This window comes from Odontesthes bonariensis, chromosome 10, assembly GCF_027942865.1.
Source record: "Odontesthes bonariensis isolate fOdoBon6 chromosome 10, fOdoBon6.hap1, whole genome shotgun sequence".
NCBI lineage: Eukaryota > Metazoa > Chordata > Actinopteri > Atheriniformes > Atherinopsidae > Odontesthes > Odontesthes bonariensis.
The window spans coordinates 10,991,061-11,010,083 of record NC_134515.1 but is presented as its reverse complement, the minus strand read 5'-3'; the positions used below and the strand labels follow the sequence as shown (position 1 = coordinate 11,010,083).

Sequence of the window (19,023 nt, the reverse complement as noted above, 5' to 3'; positions counted from 1 at the left end):
ATTAAAAAATGTACTACCAGGCCTCAGTCAGAGGAGGAATTGCCCCAGTTGTAGGGCAACTTTTACCATTACTAACCATGTGAAAACAGACTTTTTGGAGCTGCTTGTCTCCTGGCATAGTAAGTAGAAAGTAGTTCCGGTCGCTTTGGCAGAATTGGGCAGTTAGCCGCACTGCAGATTACAGCGCCACCTAGCGTAGGTCCAACGTCCAGCTGAGTGCTGAGGCACTGTGTGCATCCGACTCTGCAGGGGAGGGGGGGGCGCCAGATGTAGGCCAGACCGCGCATGCGCGTGAAATGTAAAAGCCCACCACAGAAGGACGCCCGCTGTCGGGTAGTCCCCGTAACTACTCCGCCGGATTGTTTACTCCACAGGTTCAGAGGCACAAAACGAAGCCCGCTGCACACTTTGACGGACGACAAATGTACTCCTATGTTCAACGCACACTCGCTTAATTGGTCCAACTGATTGACAAACCAATCAAGAGTTTTAATGAGGCAGGGTTTACAAAGAGCCCCACAATGAGATTATTTATGCTAATAAAGTCGATGTCACTTCCGCCCCTTTTATTTGCGCCATTTTGGATAGGGCAGTTTCCAGGCTGGATGTGTATTGTCTGTCAGCGGAGAATGGGCAAAAGCGATATCCGCTGCCAGGAATTACAGGCAGAGTTGAGGTAATTTATCTCCGAGAGTAGGTGTGCCGGTAGTTGTTCCTAACACCAGAACATGTGTCCACCCTCAGCCCTCCGGGGAATGGGGGTTTTATTTTGATGAATCTCGGACGCTCTGTTCCCGTTCGCCGACCGGAGGGAAGAAGATAGCCCTCGTCGGCGAGGGACAGTCGGGTTTGGAGGGTGAGACCCGACGGCCGAGTTTACTCACTCGTTGCACGCAGAGCACCTGAGAAGAGATTCGCGAGACATCTCAGCAAGTGAAAGTGTCCACACGTCGCCTCAGTCGTCCTGGGGTGACACATCTCACACGGACGGGAGCACTGGATGTGAAAGCAGGTAAACTTGGACGTCATAATGCTGGGCAATAGCCCCTCGGGTGTTAAATAGTTCTGCCGTTAACCGTTGCTACCTGCGGGGATGTGATGGGTGGCGGTGAACGACAGCTAAGGTAACCGGGCTGTTGGTACGGCTAATATTTCTGAGTCAGCGTAACTTAAATATCCAGCGGCTTGTTTAGACGAGTCCGAATGTTGACGTTGGCCCGATATTCTTTGTGGAGAAGTAAGAACAAAGATGGGAGCGTTAGTTTTGAGCCGCCGATGTTGTTGGTGCGAGTTGGCTAGCTTAGCATGCTAACTCAGCGCGGTGTGCCTCCCTGTTCTTTGTCAGTGGCAGCAGCTCTCTGCCAAAGCAATCGATCTGGATCCTGCCAGATGTTGTTTGGAGATTAAATTCACTGATTGTCGACTGCACAATATGATATCCACTTCCACGTCTATTGAAGATCTTAGCTGGCAAAGATATACGTTGATAGTTAACGTCTTCGTTATTGGAGAGGCTGGAACTATTTAAGAGTGCAGCTATATTAGTGAAAACAGAGTTTTATCCTCAGTTATTGATGTATTTTTTTTGGCAAGTCTTTTATGAAGTCATTTGAATGCAGGTTGAGCCAGGTGACATCTGGGTTGAGATGCACTCATACCTGGTGTTTGATCCAGGGGGGAGGAGTGTGTTCAACATCATCCACACACACACAGAGAGAGCCTCTCACCTTTCCAGCTCAGGACTACGGACAGGTGTTGAACCCAGGTGGTCAAACAGCCTCCTCTGTTTTTTTTTAAAAGCATCTCTTTAACTTTTTCTGCTCTTGCAGTGGATATGGATGTCACCAGAAGCTTCTGCCCGTAGGAAACATTTGCACGTTGAGGAATGGGAGCGTTGCTTATCGTGTCCCGCTGGAGGACAGAGTGAGCGTGAGGAAATCTGTGGCTGAAGGTTTGGAGGCCTCTTGTTTTCTCTTTTTTTTTTGCACCACTGTAGAAGGGAAACCTGTTTTCTGCCAGCAGCCCTCAGCAGAGCACGGCCGAGCACGGCCGAGCAGCCTCCTCTTACATTTCCTCCCTCTCCTCTTCCTTCTCTCCCTCCCTTCCCTCCTACTCAGCCTCTCCTTGGCTTTTTTTTCTCTTCTCTCCCCTCCCCTCTTATCCATCGCCCCCTCTTTCTCTCACCCTTTTCCATTTTCTCTCTCTCACCCACCCTCCCTTCCCCTCTCCTGAGCCAGTCTGTCCGACCTCCCTGCCTCCCCATCCCTTCCCCTCCCCTCCCCCCTTCACTTCCGTCGCTCACTCTGTCCTCTCCCCTTTCCTCTCATCTCTCCCCTCACACTTGCCCGCTTACTCCCCCTCCTCTTCCTCCCAGCTCCCTCATCCTCTCGCACACTCACCCTCCCCCTTCCCTGATCTCTCTCTTGCTCCTTCTGTCCCTCCTCTTCCTCCCTTCCAACATCACTCCCTCCTCTCCTCTCCTCGCCTCCCTCCCTCCCTCCCTCCCATCCCCCTCCACTGCAGACATATTGTAGGGGCTGCTGCTTACTCAATAGGAGGCGCCATTCTGTGATGGTTTTTGCAAGGCAGGGAGAAAAAGGGGGCAGGCAGAATATAGGGAGGCTTACATAATGGAAGTCCTCTTCAGCGCCATCTACAAGTAAGGGAAGGAAGCAGGAAAAAGAGGCAGAGAGGGGAAGTGGGCAGGGGTGGCTGTCTCTCACTCACTCACTCCAACATTTGCATTTCCCCTAAGGTAGGATGGACATACGGGAGGTCAGGTGGACGGGGACGCTGCTGGTGGAGCCACACTCGTGTCCACATCCCCTTTTTTTACTGTTTCTAGAAGGGGAAACGAGCTGAGGTGTTCATAGGAATTGTTTGGCATCGCGTTGTTAGTTGTCTCTGAGTTGCTTTTATGTCATTGTGCATCAGTGACCTTTGACCTTCGCACACGAAGCTTTGATTTGAATAGGTGCGTTGGTCCTACTCCATTTGGCTCCTCTGACAGTCGTCAACTTATCGCTGATTTAAAAACCTATTGATGGGGGTCATAATGTATTTCATAGGAAGTTGGTGGTTTAGCTGCAGGCCTCGTTGTTTTTATTGACAACCTTTCCTTTTCCGCTCAGTGGTGCAGAAGGAGGTTTACTCAGATTACATAATTTTTCAGTTGGCTTGGAATATGAAATCATTTGGTTTTATTTATTTATTTATTGTTTGTGTTTGGCTTTAGTAGGTGCGCATTTTAAAAGGCGCAACAAACTCCAGTTGTTGTAAGCAACGAATCGTGCCCAGCTGAGATCTCTCGTGAACAAACACTTATTTTTTCACATCTCGCATTACTTGCCAAAATACAGTTGGTGGTCACAGTCGGTCACTGAAATTGTTAGAGCCACTTCGAAGGCATCAAAAGTCTTTTTCACACCTGAACAAAGGTTTTCTGGAGCGGACACGGATAATTCAGTGTGGACTTTCTCTGCAGATGCTGCATCACTGCAAAAGATTCTTTGCTTAAAGATCCCCTCCGGCAGTTGGAAGTTGCAAGTGATGGGTGGACGAGGCTCCCTGGCTTTAATTTTTGTGTTTGTATTAATTCAACATATTTCAGTTTATACACTAAAGCAGCAAGCAAGTGGACTCGGTGACCTTATGGAGATATTACTTTGGAGCTTGCTGAAAATCACTGCAAGAAACTCACGCCACCCATCTGGAATGTCTCTGCCGTGCATATATATATATATATATATATATATATATATAAACAAACAAACTGTTTATGTATGTTTTTGACATTTGCATGCGTGTGATGGTGACAACCAAAACATGAACCTACTCAGTAAAAGCTTTATCCTGTTCAGCCATTGGTCGAGAGGCGGACTACACCCTGAACAGGTCTCCAGTCCATTACAGGGCTTACATGGACGGACATTAAAAGCATGCACGCTCGCACTCAACCAATTTAGAATCTCTGTTTAATCTAACGGGCGTGTTTGCGTGGGAGAGGAAATGAAGACGTTGTTTACACCTGGGATGAAAATGTGTCTCCACATGCATTTCAAGTGACCACTTGTGATTGGATGTCACTTCCCCACTTTACAGCCAAATAAACAAAGAGCCTCTGTCGTGAAATTTAAGCTGTGGTTGGCAACAAACAGGACATCAGTATCAGATGTGCTGAAGATTCTGCAAAAATCCTGATTTTATTTGTGGTGAACGTAGTGAAATTATTGTTCAAATGTCTGAATCACTTGTCCCATTTCTTGAAAGTTTTCTATATGCTTTTATGTCCATATACCCCATATGAGAGGGAACTTGGAAGCGTGAAATAATTACACGTTTGTGATGCAGAGCTCAGTTTCAGCTAATCTTTGCCGACTAAAAATGGGGAAACGGAACCCTTTAAACTCAGGGTTTTTATTCTGAACCGGTCTTTGTGTAGAGATCCGAAGTAGGGCTGCACGATATTAGAAAAATATGCGATACACGATAACATGACTGGATACCGCGATATCGATATTACTTGCGATATTTAATATATACATATATTTTTCCCTCTCTACTTGCCATTCTGCATTTTATCATGTATAAAACAACTGAGAGCAATGTTTTATTTCCAAATGTTTTTATTAGGAAAAAACATGGCTGATATACAGCATAAACTTAAAATGTTAACATTTTTAATAACAGCAAATTAGGTGAATCAAGGAGGAGTTCACAAAATGAGGTCGGGAGGGACTTAAAAGTGCTTAAATGATTACATGGGGAAAAGACCAAAATGGCTAGTGCATTTACATTCATAAAGCTTCCCTTGGCATAGCAAATGTGTTTAGCATAAACGGTATTCAGATTACAATTCTGCTGCCATAAAGCTGGACAGGACAAGGGGAAAAAAAGAAATAAATAAAGAAAAATTGCGATAAAATTTTTACTTTTGCGATACGTGTATTGCAAGCCGTGGTATCGCGATAACGATACATTTTCTATATATCGTGCAGCCCTAATCCGAAGCAAAGCTTGTAAAACATCCCGCACAGCTTCAGAGGGTTGATCTCAATGCGTCCTAACTGTTTGCACCTGTGTTGTCCAACGGTGATCGGATCAGAGAGGCGTATCGATACATTCGAGTCCACAGAAAGGCCCGTGTTGAGGTTGTGAACCAGGAACTTTCTTACTGAGGGGACGGCACTCACTACTGCACCACCAAGCTGCCTCTGGGTGTGAAAATTCATGAAAATAATTTGAATTTATCAAGTGATTTATCAAGCTCCATTAGTTGTTTTTGTTGCACCGGACTTCTATCGTTGCTTATTGACACTTTAGAAGAGCGGAGCCATTTGTGGTGTTATTACTAACACTTGTGCTTTTCTTACAATGACGAACCAAATATTTTTTTGTCTCAAAATGCTTGTTTTTGATCAAAGGGATTTTTTTTCTAAATGTGCTTTTCTTTCTAAATGTGAGCACTTCATCTCCGGTAATGTTTTTGCAGAGTAGCCATTTTGCCAAAGTGAGTCTCGTTAGAGATGTGGAAATGACGAGTTGTTTAAAACTTTTCGTGATCAATTAAAACAAACATCTCTGACTTTTAAAAGGCAATTACTTTAATAGGAAGCTGAATTTTTTCCCATCTGAAACTTTCCTTTTAGCTTTTAGAAACTACGTCGAGTAAACGGAATATTTTTTTTTTTTTTTTTTTGGAAAACCATTTCGTGACTCAAGCGTTCAGTTGCCAGATGTTCGTCCAAATTCCAGCTGATGCTTGTTGATGGCGTGCGGTGTGTGTCTTCTCTTTTTAGACGGTCAGAATGTTCCAGCTTCCCGTCAATAACCTCAGCAGTCTACGGAAAGCGAGGAAAAATGTCAAGAAGGTCCTGGGAGACATCGGCCTGGAGTTCTGCAGAGATCACCTAGAGGTGAGCACGCTCAGAGTTTTTCTGTTTACATTATTGTGATGGCCCACTCTACCGTACCCTCGACTTCATGACTGCACCTTTTTTTAAAAAAAAAGGTCCCTGAGAGTTCTAGATGTGCAGACATGACCTTGGTTTTCATCAAATTCGTAATAACAGCATCAGTTTAGCCTTGGAGATGCATAGCAACGATGCACACTTGAGGATTTGAGGTTCCTATATGCATGAAGCAGTAGAGTCCCTGTTACTGCAGCATGAATGAAGATCACGTTTTCTGATGTAAATCTCAACTTCGCCTTCGGGTAGTGTAGCACATACTGCATTGTGGTTACCCACACTGACAGCATATTCTTATTATCATTATATCTCGCTTAATGTGGGGAAACGACGCTCCTTGGACTTAATAGCAGCTGCTTTACGTAATCTTAGACTTCTCTGGATTTCGTTCGAATCGAGTGACATGCAGGGAGTTTTTTTTGTGCAGTTTTTTTTTTTTTTGGCATATTTTAAGATGCGTCTCCTTCACTTAAAAATGAGAAATGAAACTTAGAAACTTAGAAATGAAATGTCGAAAGCCGTGCAGTATGACCAGGAAAAAAAAGGATAAAAATCTTGAGTTCGATGTCTGACGTGCAGACAAAGCAGAGGCATGTTTTAGAGTCTGCCATGTCCTCATATCTGTGGAAAATCTGTGTTCATACATGTCACCGCCTGATGTAAGACGCATGTGTAAACCCTGTAGGATTGCATAAGTCTTTAAAACCAACATCCTGGTTACATATTGGTGTTGCATTCTGTTTCTAACAGCTATAGCCCGTGTAAAGACACCTGTCCAGCCTGCAGAAGTGGGCTTATTATTTAAGGCGATGTTTGGATTTTGTTACCAAAGCTTGATGAGATTGTTGATACACTAACAAGCAAGCAGGTGGAACGATGGAACTTAGAGGCTGAATGACTAGAGATATGTTTTAAATGGATCTGAGCCCAATGGTAACCAGCATTGCATCCAGTTCCTCACATGTATAACAAGAACATAATGAAAACCAGTGAAGAATTAAGTGAATCGACTTCGGAGATGCACAGAAGCGGCAAGGCGGGTCTTATCGGTGCATGCTTGAGTCTTATCTGAGGTAACCGTGGATATTTGTTTCATACAACCATGACTTAATCTTAAATTCTTTGTGTATTAGGACTACAAAGACTTCACTCCTCCAGAGGTGTATATTAAGCACACAAGCTGGGAAGATGTCTGCATGTGGGAACCATCACACACCAAAGTCCAGGTTCGTGTCGCACACAGATGTGCACTCCTACATAAATATTCTTTATTTTATCGTTGTGGGTTGTGCTCACCTGAGAGTAATATAAACGTATGAAAATGCAAATTTGACCAAGTCTTCCCCTGTTTTTGTGTCTCCAGGACTACAGGTCGAAGCCTTTCTGCTGCTCTGGCTGCCTCTTTTCGTCCAAGTACTTCTCGGCCTACAAGAGCCACTTCCGCAACGTACACAGCGAGGACTTTGAGAACAACATCCTGCTCAACTGCCCCTACTGCACTTTCAATGGCAACAAAAAGACTCTGGAAACGCACATCAAGCTTTTCCACATGCCTACGAGCACTGCGAGGCAGGGCCCCGGCGGTATGGTGGCCGGAGCCGGCGGGATCATGATGAAGGACGGCTTGCTTAAGAGGACCGGGGACAGTGTGGAACAGGCGGTGTACTACTGCAAGAAGTGCACCTACAGGGACCCTTTGTACAATGTAGTGCGGAAGCACATATACCGGGAACACTTTCAGCAAGTGGCCCATCCCTATATTGTGAAACCTGGTGACAAGACGAATGCTCAGAATGGTGGCACAGCAGGGAAGACGGAGAGCAACAACTCGAACACTGTTAACACGAATCAGATTCACTGCAAGAAGTGTCTGTTTGTTCCCCGGACCTACGAGGCACTGGTTCAGCACGTCATCGAGGACCACGAGAGGATCGGCTACCAGGTCACTGCGATGATCGGGCACACCAGTGTGATAGTCCCTCGACCCAAACCTATCATCATGTTCCCTCCCAAAACTCAAGGAGACAAGACCATCATTGGGATGGGCCCTAAAGGAGCAGTAATGGCCACCACAAGGTCTCCTGCCTCCCTGCAGCTCAGTCGAGCCGTCATTGCATCAAAGACCGGCTTCAACTCTCACAGTCTTCTGTCTGGAATGAAACATGATGCGATAGCATTAAAAGCAGGGGCCACCCAGCCTTTTTCTATGGGTAACCACCAGGTTAGGCTTAGTATGCCAGGGAACGCCCAGGTTTCTGTGCCCCAGCAGTCGCATGCAGCAAAGCAGCTTGTTTCTGGCGGCGGCCTGCGGAGCCCGCTGGTGGCCGGTGCTTCTTCCTCACTCAAATCCAACCCTCTGGGCTCGCGCGTTCAGGCAGCGGCTACGGTGGTGGCCGCTGTCACGGCAAAGAAAGGAGGCTCCTCTGTCCTCGGCACATCTTACACCCAGAAGTGGAAAATCTGCACCATCTGCAACGAGCTCTTTCCAGAAAATGTTTACAGTGCTCATTTCGAGAAGGAGCACAAAGCGGAGAAGGTGCCCGCTGTGGCAAATTACATCATGAAGATCCACAACTTCACCAGCAAGTGTCTCTACTGCAACCGCTATCTCCCCAGTGACACCCTGTTGAACCACATGTTGATCCACGGTCTGTCTTGCCCACACTGCCGCGCGACGTTCAACGACGTCGAGAAGATGGTGGCGCACATGCGGCTGTCGCACCCAGACGAGAAGGTGGGTCCCCGCACGGACTCTCCTTTAACCTTTGACCTCACCCTGCAGCAGGGCAATCCCAAAAATGTTCAGTTGATTGTCACCACGTACAACATGAGAGACGCCCCTGAGGAGTCTGTGGCGTTTCATGCTCAGAACAACACCCCCTCCATGGCGTCGACGCTGTCTTCCTCTCTATTGTCAAGCAAGAGATTAATGCCTCAGCACCCACCTAAAACGTATTCAGGACCCCCCGACATTACACCAGTCAAGAGTGCCCCACAGGCATCTGTGCCCTATAAGAGGGATGTAGGCAAAACACTGTGTCCCCTTTGCTTCTCCATCCTAAAGGGCCCCATCTCAGACTCACTGGCCCATCATCTAAGAGAAAGGCACCAGGTGATTCAGACTGTCCACCCTGTAGAAAAGAAACTCACCTACAAGTGTATACACTGCTTGGGGGTTTATACAAGCAATATGACTGCCTCTACAATCACACTGCACTTGGTGCACTGTCGAGGTGTAGGGAAGACTCAGAATGGGCAGGACAGCCGGGCAGCTCATTCTTCTCGGGTCGGGCAGTCTCAGAGCAGCGCTCTCAAACGGGCCAGCTTTGATAATTCGGACACGAGCGCACCAAAACGAAGGAGGCCAGGACCCCCCGGGGAAAGGGCCCATCCTCGAGATCTCAACGGCCCCTTCACGTTTGTCGAAAATCCCGATGAACCTGTAGCTCTGGCTCTAGATCCCAAAGGACAGGAAAGCCAGTCGTACGAGTCCAGGAAGGCTTTTCTGACGCAGTATTTCAATCGAGCGCCGTACCCGTCACAACGGGAGGTGGAGAAGCTGGCGGCCAGTCTGTGGCTGTGGAAGTCTGACATCTCCAGCCACTTTGTCAGTAACAGAAGAAAATGCGTACAAGAATGTGAAGCCCAGCAATCCAGTGTGTTGTTGGGATTTAGTATGCACGAGCTCAGCAAATTGAGGCACGAGCTGGCATTTGTCGAGGAGGGCGTGTACGAGGGCAGACATGGCAAAAGGCGGACGTCGAGGACGCGTATGGGAGTATCGCAGCAGGCTCTCCAAAGACACAAAGAGCTTGTAGCCGCCAATGGTGGAGTGGCTCGGCTAAAGGGGGGAAAGCCAACGGGGGATGTGGAAAGTACAAAGGTAAGGCCGTCTGCTCCCAACCCCAGCAGTGCCGGCAGAGACCAAACCAAGACAATCAGCAGCACCGTACCACAGAAAATGCCTCTGGACCTTTCTGAGCCCATTGCCATTGATTCTGACAGTGATGAGGAAGAGCAGCAGAAGGATGACAAGGAACCAGTGGGAGAGGTTCATCTCCATGGCAACCAGCAGCTTAGCGAAGCTGAGGAAAGAACAGGTGCCAAGAATGTTTCAGATTTAGATGACATGTCTGACGAGGACGATGATGACGACGAGGATGATGACGAGGAGGACGAGGAGGAGGAGGAGGATGAAGGGGCGCATGCAGAGAACGGCTTTGGAACCACAGAGGGCTCGGGAAGACCGACCGCTAAAGGAAGAGACGCTCTACCCATCATTATTCCCAAGTTTGTGCCGTCATCTGCAAGAGGCGGGAGAGACGGAGCCCAGCTGGGCAAGCAGCAAGTCTGACCGATTTTTTTTATTTTTATTTTTTTTTTTATTATTTTTTAATTTTTTTTTCTTTTTTCTTTTTTTTTTCTTTTAAAAACTCACTCAGAGAAGATTTGATCCTCGCCTGCACTGGTGGGTGCCGCGGTTACACCGGGCGGTGGAGGCGGTGGGAATGGAGAGGACTCACAACAAGCCATCACGTGACCCTTAAAGGGATAATCTGCAGTAAAATGCACTTTAGGTCAATTTACGGGATGTTGGGAGTACATACGTTGAGTTGACATCAAAATCATTTAATTCTGATGTGTTTTGAGAATTTTGATTTGACCGTTTTCAGCCAAAAGTCGTTAACCTGGAGGAGAGTGGGGCATATGGTATCGCCGCTACAAAACGCTATTTTTACACCTCTTCTACAGCTCCAAACAACATAACACTTACGTGATAGTGAGTAGAGGGTCCCTAAAGACAAACCGAAGTGTCCCGAGGTCTTCATGTGGTCGGATAGAGAGTCCAGAATGAATTTAATCAGGCCAGTATCTTTCCGGAAATGCTCCTGCTGCAGCTGGCATCTTCAGCGTAAAGTTCGTATAGTAGAGCCGAGTGTGGAGTAACACGCTCTGGAAATTCACAATTTCGTTGCCGTTTTTTTTTTTTACATAGTCCAGTAGTTCTTTCAAAAGCCAGGATAGGAACAAACACGCACCATAACTCCAAAAGTTTGCTCTGCTGTTTGTTCAACAACCTGCTCACACACCTCTCCTTCTTCTGTGATGGTCACTCCAGTCACGCAAAAGACGTCTTCCGTAAACAGGAGGCTAGGTCACGCGAGACGTAAGGTCACGTGACATTTTATACAATTCCAACCTGTTAGTAAGCTAGGCTTTGCTGTTGCATACAACTTCATTTCACTTTCGAAAGAAATACTGGACTATGTTTGTAAAAAAAAAAAAAAAAAAAAAATGGCAACGAAATTGTGAATATCCAGAGCGTGTTACTCCACACTCGGCTCTACTATACGGACTTTACGCTGAAGATGCCAGCTGCAGCAGCAACATTTCCGGAAAGATACTGGCTGGTTTTAAATTCATTCTGGACTCTCTATCCGACCACATGAAGACCTCGAGACACTTCTGTTTGGATTTAGGGACCCTCTACTCACTACCACGTAAGTGTTATGTTGTTTGGAGCTGTAGAAGAGGTGTAAAAATAGCGTTTTGTAGCGGTGACATGATATGCCCCTCTCACTTCCAGGCTAACGACTTTTGGCTGAAAACGGTCAAATCAAAATTCTCAAAACACATCAGAATTAAATGATTTTGATGTCAACTCAACGTATGTACTCCCAACATCCCGTAAATTGACCTAAAGTGCATTTTACTCCGGATTATCCCTTTAAAGTCAGGACTGATTGATGCAAAGCTTTGACCGTCTTGAAGTCTTTTTAAAGCGCGAGCAGAGGAGCAAAGACAGCGAAGTTACACCAAACGTAAAGCAAATGAAAAACTTTTTTGCCTTCTATATTCTTTATTACAAAGACTCGAGGAGTTATCGACATGGATTCAGCCACTTGAGCTCGTCGGCGCGGCTGAAATAATTGAGTTGTTTTGAGGTAAAAGCTTTTAAGATGACACGATGATCCATCATTTTTCACGTAGTTCTACTGAGATGGGTTATGTAAATTTGTACAGCCTTTTAGACCTGTTTGGACAGATGTTGCTGTACATGTATCATTAAATATTTGCCATTACCTGTGTGTAAGGTAGCCTCTTTGTTCTCCATTGGTAAGCTTAACAATAGGTGTCGCTTTGGTGGCTGGTATTTTCTTGTATGTTTATTTTTTAACAAAAACTAGTATTTTTTTGCAAAATATATATATAAATATATATATAAATGTGGGTTTTTTTTAAAAAATAAAAAAAAATCTTGATTAGATTTTATTTTTTTAAGTTCTTTTCTGTTCGCAGGGAATGGCAACACCAAGCTTTTCTTGCTCTCCGACGGTCTAAAGGAGCGTTTCACCAACGTTTTGCAGCTGTCACTCGTTAGCTTTGATTGTACTTTACTTTTGTCCCGTTTTAACTCAATGTTTATTTGGCCCACAGGACTGGACAGTAACCACCATATTGGCGTCTGCGGAAGTGAAAAGCTTTTTTTTTGTTTTGTTTTTTTTGTTTTTTTTTGTTTCCAAAAAAAAGATGTGTTCAATATGTGTTCTCTGAATTGTGTGTATTTGTTTTATGTTTTTGTTTTTTCACCTAGGCATTGATGAACAATGATGTGCTGTAATTGTGATTCTCACAGAACCAGTGGCAATGCCAATTACTTGGTTCAAATTAAAGAACAGAGGAATTGTGCACAGAAATAATTCTTGGTAGTTGTTAAAGCACAGTTATGATTATAAAAGCTTTCAAAATGTCTCTTTTTTTCTTAAGATATGACCATTTTAAAGCCCCCTCTGTGCCATTTCTTTTTAAACTTGCAGTTAAATCCTTACAATATGTTCCTTGTGCAGAGTAGAGGTTAAATTATCCTTAAAGGGAACAAAACAAAAGACTTGGCATAACGTGAAAAAACACTTAAAGGGATAGTTCGCCTCTTTTGACATGAAGCTATATGGCATCCCATATTAGCAATATCATTTATGAACATTTTCTTACCCCCTGCTGCGTCCTGTGAGCCGAGTTCCAGCCTCGTTTTAGTGTGGACGAAAGTAGTCCGGCTACTGTTCAAAAGAGTAATACATTTGCATCACAAAATTGTTCTCCAGGAAAAAGTCAGACCTCACAATCACTTGGCCCTATTTTTTCCCTCTCCCGTCGTATCACTGCGTGCTGTGTAGACCGTGCAGTAAACACCGTAACAGGCGCAGCTGTCGGCAGGCGGCAGCGCCCAGTGATACAAAGGGAGAGAAAAATAGCGCCAAGCGATTGTGAGCTCTGACTTTTTCCTGGAGAACGATTTTGTGATGCAAATGTATTACTCTTTTGAACACATATTCTTTTGAGAAGCAAAACGCTTTATTTTTTTAAGCCCCAGCCAACTAGCCGGACTACTTTAGTCAACACCAAAACGAGGCTGGAACTCGGCTCACAGGACGCAGCAGGGGGTAAGAAAATGTTCATAAATGATATTGCTAATATGGGATGTCCTACAGCTTCATGTCAAAAGAGGCGAACTATCCCTTTAATAACTGGATTACTTCTCAGTCCAGGTTGGAAACTGTAAAGGTTTCCGATTGTTCTGAAGTACTTTAGTGCAGCAGTTTTTAACCTGCAGGTCAGGACCTGCCAGGCTCCTTCTGAGAGATCACCAGATATCAGAAGAGACACGCAAAGTTGCTCTCTTGGTCTTTTCCTTTACTGCAGCTTAAAGAAGTCCAAGGTGGAAATGTGTAATGAGGTCATGAGTGTTGTTTCCTTTCTATAAATCACCTCTGTTTGTGAAGCGCTGCAGTTTCCCAAATCAGATTTCTGAAGTACCTCTGCTGTGAAACTTTACTTTCTTTGGAAATAAACTAAACTTGGCAACTATTTTAGGCATTGGTTCGAGTCACGACCCCCGAGCAAAATCAGGTCACTGCTTATCAACCTCAAACCCCATCAGAGACTCTCTTTATACGCTCTTTGACACTCGACAAAATAACCCAGAATAAAATGTCTCAGTGGTACTGATGATTTAATAGATGAAGCGTTCCCCGGTCTGAAAGCTGTTTGTTTTCCTGGTTCTTTAACTCAACCATCTGCCGACCCCCAGGGGGTCCTGAACCAGCAGGTGGAGAATCCTGATGCAGGCAGAGGGCAGCCATTCAGAAGCATTAATCGGTGGGCTTTCTCTGATCAGAACCAGCACACAATGCTCAACGTTTTTCTGTCCTTGCGGTCAAAAGCAAAGTCTCTGGCACCAAAACACAGGAAACACGACTTGTTTATGTATAAAATTGAACTGTCCAAAGCGTTTGGAAACTAGAAGCCACTGCGGTGCATAACTTCATCATGTTCAATCTCAATCAAGAATCTTTATTGTCACTATGCAGGCATAATGAAATTTACTTCAGGAGCTCTTGGCTTTGGATACACAAAAAATATAAAAAAGATATCTAAATAATTTACAAGAGAATAAAAATAGTAAAGTAAAAATGTGCTTCATGCAAACAACAAATTCAGACCAGCAGCTTTAAAAAGTGGATCCTGCACCGTAGTACGACCACAGAAGTCCGTTGGGTCGTTCTGTATTTTTAGGTTTTGGAGTCGTCGTAGGTTACAGTTACAGTTATTAACTGTGTGATTGTAGCTCGTCACACCTCCAGGTATGGCAGTGATCCTTTCCCATAACTGAACTGAATCTCGATTAACTGAGGGAATAAGTGAGTCGAGTCTGAAGTGTTACCAGCAGCAAAGCTGAAATGGCACTTTCCTTTTACAGCAGGAAGGTTCCTGGTCCAACTCTCAGCTGGTGTCGTTCTCCCTATGCCAGTGCTGGTTCTCTCCGGAGTCATAAAACCACACCTGTCCTGTTAAATGGTGTATTTTGTGGGGGTAAGTGTGCATGATGGTTTGCCCCTGTACAGTGGTAATTTGGATCCTCCTACAACCTTGAATAGGATAAAGCGGGTTTGGTAAATGAAGGATTTCTACCTCGATTGTTTCCAGTCTTAACTGTCTAATATTCTGAAAATATAAGCACATTTTAAAATGGGATGCCAGCAACGCACCTAAAATGAGACGGAGTCATGGTTTACAACATTTTGTTTCCATCGCTCTTTATGGTAAAATGACAGTTTTTGGAACTGAGGATACCGATTGTTGCAGTTTTTCAGATGAATCTACGTCCGGTCGTCCTCGATACAAGATTTCAGCTGCTCATCGGTGTCGTCGTCGCCGTCTGATTCTCCTCTTCGTGATGCTCCACACATTTTCAGCAGGGGACAGATGTGGACTGCAGGCAGGCCAGTGGAAGTCGGACATCTTCCTGATGATTTAACCAATAAGCATGTTGCCTTGAAGGCACCTCCAGGGTGCATCTCAAATATTACCCAAACAAAACATCTCTTCACACATGTGAAGCCATCCATGCCATGGACGCTGACTTTTCAACCTTTCACTTGTAGCTGCCAGTGTTTTTTAAGGTTATTTTGGTGATCGTGGCCTTCATTCGACAGTAGATGGACAGGACAAAGCCTCAGGCTGGGACTCAAACCCAGGAGGCTACAGTGAAGATGCCCCATGTTCTGGGGCAGTTTTTTTCCTCGTCTTTCTCATCTTTGACATGTAGAACCAGATGTCTTTTTAAAATGTATTTATCCTTCTTATGACAGCACAGAGCACGTGTCCGCCGTCTCTCTGTCGATCTGTGATGAGCTGGTGACCAGAGAACTCGACCGTGTTTCTGCAGAGTTGATTTATGACTTCCTCCTTGTGTAATACAGTTTCAGGTTACATTTCTGGATGCCGGGCTGGACTTTGCTGAGTGAAAAGGGTTTTTTGTTCCGAGGCCCTCCTGTGCCCATATGGCTGTATAGATCATCGGGTTGTGTTTTTCAAGTTTTTTTGCAATTTTGCATTGATAAATAATGGTTGTATTTGAAAGATTTTCTGACCGAGTTTGGCACAGGGCAGCGAAGACATGACCCAGCCTTGCTTGGAAAAACTACGTTTTTTTTATACCCGATGGTGACACCCTTTTCAATTCAATTCAATTCATTTTTATTTATATAGCGCCAAATACAACAAATGTCATCTCAAGACACTTAAATAATAAAGTCCAATTCAAGCCAATTGGAATTCAATTCACTTTAATCATAATTATTTATAAAATAATCCAATTCATTCATATAGAGCCAATTCAAAAACTATTTCCTCACAAAGGAAACCGACAGATTGCACCAAAACTTGTCTTGTATTCCACAAGAGAGGGGCCTGATAACTGAAGGTTCTGCCTCCCTTTCTACTTTTAGGGGCCTGATAACTGAAGGCTCTGCCTCCCATTCTGCTTTTAGGGGCCTGATAACTGAAGGCTCTGCCTCCCATTCTGCTTTTAGGGGTCTGATAACTGAAGGCTCTGCCTCCCATTCTGCTTTTAGGGGCCTGATAACTGAAGGCTCTGCCTCCCATTCTGCTTTTAGGGGCCTGATAACTGAAGGCTCTGCCTCCCATTCTGCTTTTAGAAACTCTGGGAACCTCAAGTAAACCTGCAGTTTGGGAGCGAAGTGCTCCGTTAGGAAAATATCTTATAATGAGATCTTTAAGATGTGATGGAGCTCGGTCATTAAGAGCTTTATATGTGAGGAGAAGAATCTTAAATTCTATGCTGAAGGGAGCCAATGAAGAGAAGCTAAAACTGGAGAAATATGATTTCTCCTGTTAGTTCTCATCAGAACTCTGGCTGCAGCATTTTGGATCAGCTGAAGGCTTTTCAGAGAATATGTGGGACAGCCCAATAATAAAGAATTACAGTAGTCCAGTCTTGAAGTAACAAATACACGGACTAGTTTTTCTGCACCCTGACTTGATCTTCTGGTTGGAGAAGTGCCCTGAACAGCGTTAGTTGTATATTGTCTTTTTCTCTCTCCCCCCATTATCATGCAAATACAGTGGAGCTGGTTAATGAAGACTCTGAAATGACATTTTCTGCTCCATTTAATAGAAAACTCCCTTACTTTCCTGGAAAAGGGGATTTATGCACAATACCGCATTAACCAGGTGAAAGGGGGGTTTACTTATTGCAGTTACAGCTTGTGTCTCTGAGTGGCCAAAAATAGTTCAAGAAAATTCCAGCATTGCTTGGTAACCATGAAAAAAAAACAACGAATGACTAAAAATGAAAAAAAAAAAAAAATATATATATATATATATATATATATATATATATATACATATATATTGTTACCTGGGATAAAGTGTGCAGAGAAACAGCTCTGTGCTTATCAAAGAACTATCAGGATGAATTTAATCATTCAAAAAAAAAGAGGAAAACGCGTACCTTTCAAAATGTTACCTGAGACAGAAAAAACCTCATTTCTACGCTGTTAGCATCTTCCTTAGAGACACAAACCATGGTGTGTTGGTCAGGGAGCTTCTGCAGTGCATGTCTCCCGATGCATTAGCAATCCGAGTGTACTTATTGGGCCCAGTCTGCATGCCACAAATGATGATGTGTGGAGAAACATTAGGAATAAATAGAACTTTGTTTGGGAATTCAGTTGAAAAGTTAGGGACTAATCAGATGTGTCCCACTTTTGTAACTACCACCGTACATTGTGGGAGATCAGATGCACATTCACGGTATATCAAATCAAATCAAATTTATTTGTAGCACATTTCATGTACAAAACAATTCAAAGTGCTTTACATAAAATAAAAGCATTGCAGCAGGGAGTGGAAGAAGCATTAAAAATACATAAAAGAATATAAAGAGAAACAAATAAAATCATTTAAATGAATTTAAAAACAAACAACAGTCCAGATAAGTTAAAAGATATCATGCAGATTTCATGCATAGACACATGAGAAAAGAAATGTCTTTAACCTGGATTTAAAAATGTCTCCATTTGGTGAAAGTTTAATCTCCACTGGCAGTTTGTTCCACTTGTTTGCAGCATAACAGCTAAATGCTGCTTCTCCATGTTTAGTCTGGACTCTGGACTGGACCAGCTGACCTGAGTCCTTGGATCTAAGAGCTCTGCTGGGTTTATATTCTCTGAACATATCACAGATGTATTTTGGGCCTAAACCGTTCTGGGATTTGTAAACCATCAGCAGGCTTTTAAAATCTATTCTGTGACTGACTGGAAGCCAGAGTAAAGATTTTAAAGCTGCTGTGATGTGTTCAGATCTCTTAGTCCGGGTTAAAACTCTAGCAGCAGCGTTCTGGATGAGCTGCAGATGTTTAATGCTCTTTTTGGGAAGTCCAGTTAAAAGAGCACATGTTTTTTTTTTTCTCTCTTTTTATATATTTTGAACTCTTATGCTTTGCCTCTGTGGGACAAGGAATCTAAAATGGAGGGAAATTACCCCGGTCGGTGCAAGAAGGAGGCAAGACTCTCCTTGGCTGGCTAGTCAGTGTTGCTATGCTGTTGTAAGGAGTGGGAGGGAGGGGAGGGCAGGAGAGGAGAGGAGAGGTGGGGGAGTCTGAAGGAGAGAGAGAGGCCTGGCAGACTGTGGGGGAGGCGGAGGCCTCATCTGCAGTGCTGTGTGCAGAAGGAGCGCCTAACAGCCTTTCAAGGGGGAAGGGGAGGGGAAGGGGAGGGAGGCGAGAGGGAGATGAAGGGAAGGAAAGGGGTGGGGAGGACTGGGGGGAAAGGGGGAGTCAGAGAACACAAGGGAGGAGAAGATGGGTGATAGTGAAATGGAAGGCAGAGGTAGGAACAGGGTAGGAGGTGGAGGGGGAAGGGAAAAGGAGGAGCAGAAGAGCCAGAAATAGAGGAGGAGATGGCAGTGGTGGTGGAGCAGAAAGGGACGCCCCCTGTAGCTGGAGGAAGGTGACAGAAAGGCCCCGGTTTGTGTTATCAGACACAAAGAGGTGCCGACTGCTGAGACAAAAAAGCCCGTGTAGGTAACCTGGGGGGGGGTAATTGGTTGAACTGGCCACGGGTCAGTTTGGCATTCGTCCCTGCCTGACCTGCTGCCTACGTCCACCTGAGTGATGATGATGGAGATAGGAGAGGGGATGAAGAGCAGATTAGATGAGATAAGGTGAGAGGGAGAAGAGCAGGGACATGTG

At 44.7% G+C, this 19,023-nt stretch overlaps 1 protein-coding gene across 2 annotated transcripts; it reads left to right on the top strand.

Annotated features, from left to right (window-relative positions):
* The first annotated feature begins 592 nt into the window (after nucleotides 1–592).
* adnpb (activity-dependent neuroprotector homeobox b) lies at nucleotides 593–10,670 on the top strand. 2 transcript variants are annotated; one of them, XM_075476232.1, is made up of 4 exons: nucleotides 593–1,012; nucleotides 5,799–5,915; nucleotides 7,103–7,195; nucleotides 7,333–10,670. In XM_075476232.1, exons 2-4 carry the CDS (start codon nucleotides 5,808–5,810, stop codon nucleotides 10,321–10,323), a joined length of 3,192 nt encoding a protein of 1,063 aa, XP_075332347.1. In that variant the 5' UTR covers nucleotides 593–1,012; nucleotides 5,799–5,807; the 3' UTR covers nucleotides 10,324–10,670. The 2 variants fall into 2 exon arrangements, with proteins under 2 accessions (XP_075332347.1, XP_075332348.1); XM_075476233.1 differs by lacking the exon at nucleotides 593–1,012 and adding an exon at nucleotides 1,528–1,951.
* Nucleotides 10,671–19,023: the final 8,353 nt, after the last annotated feature.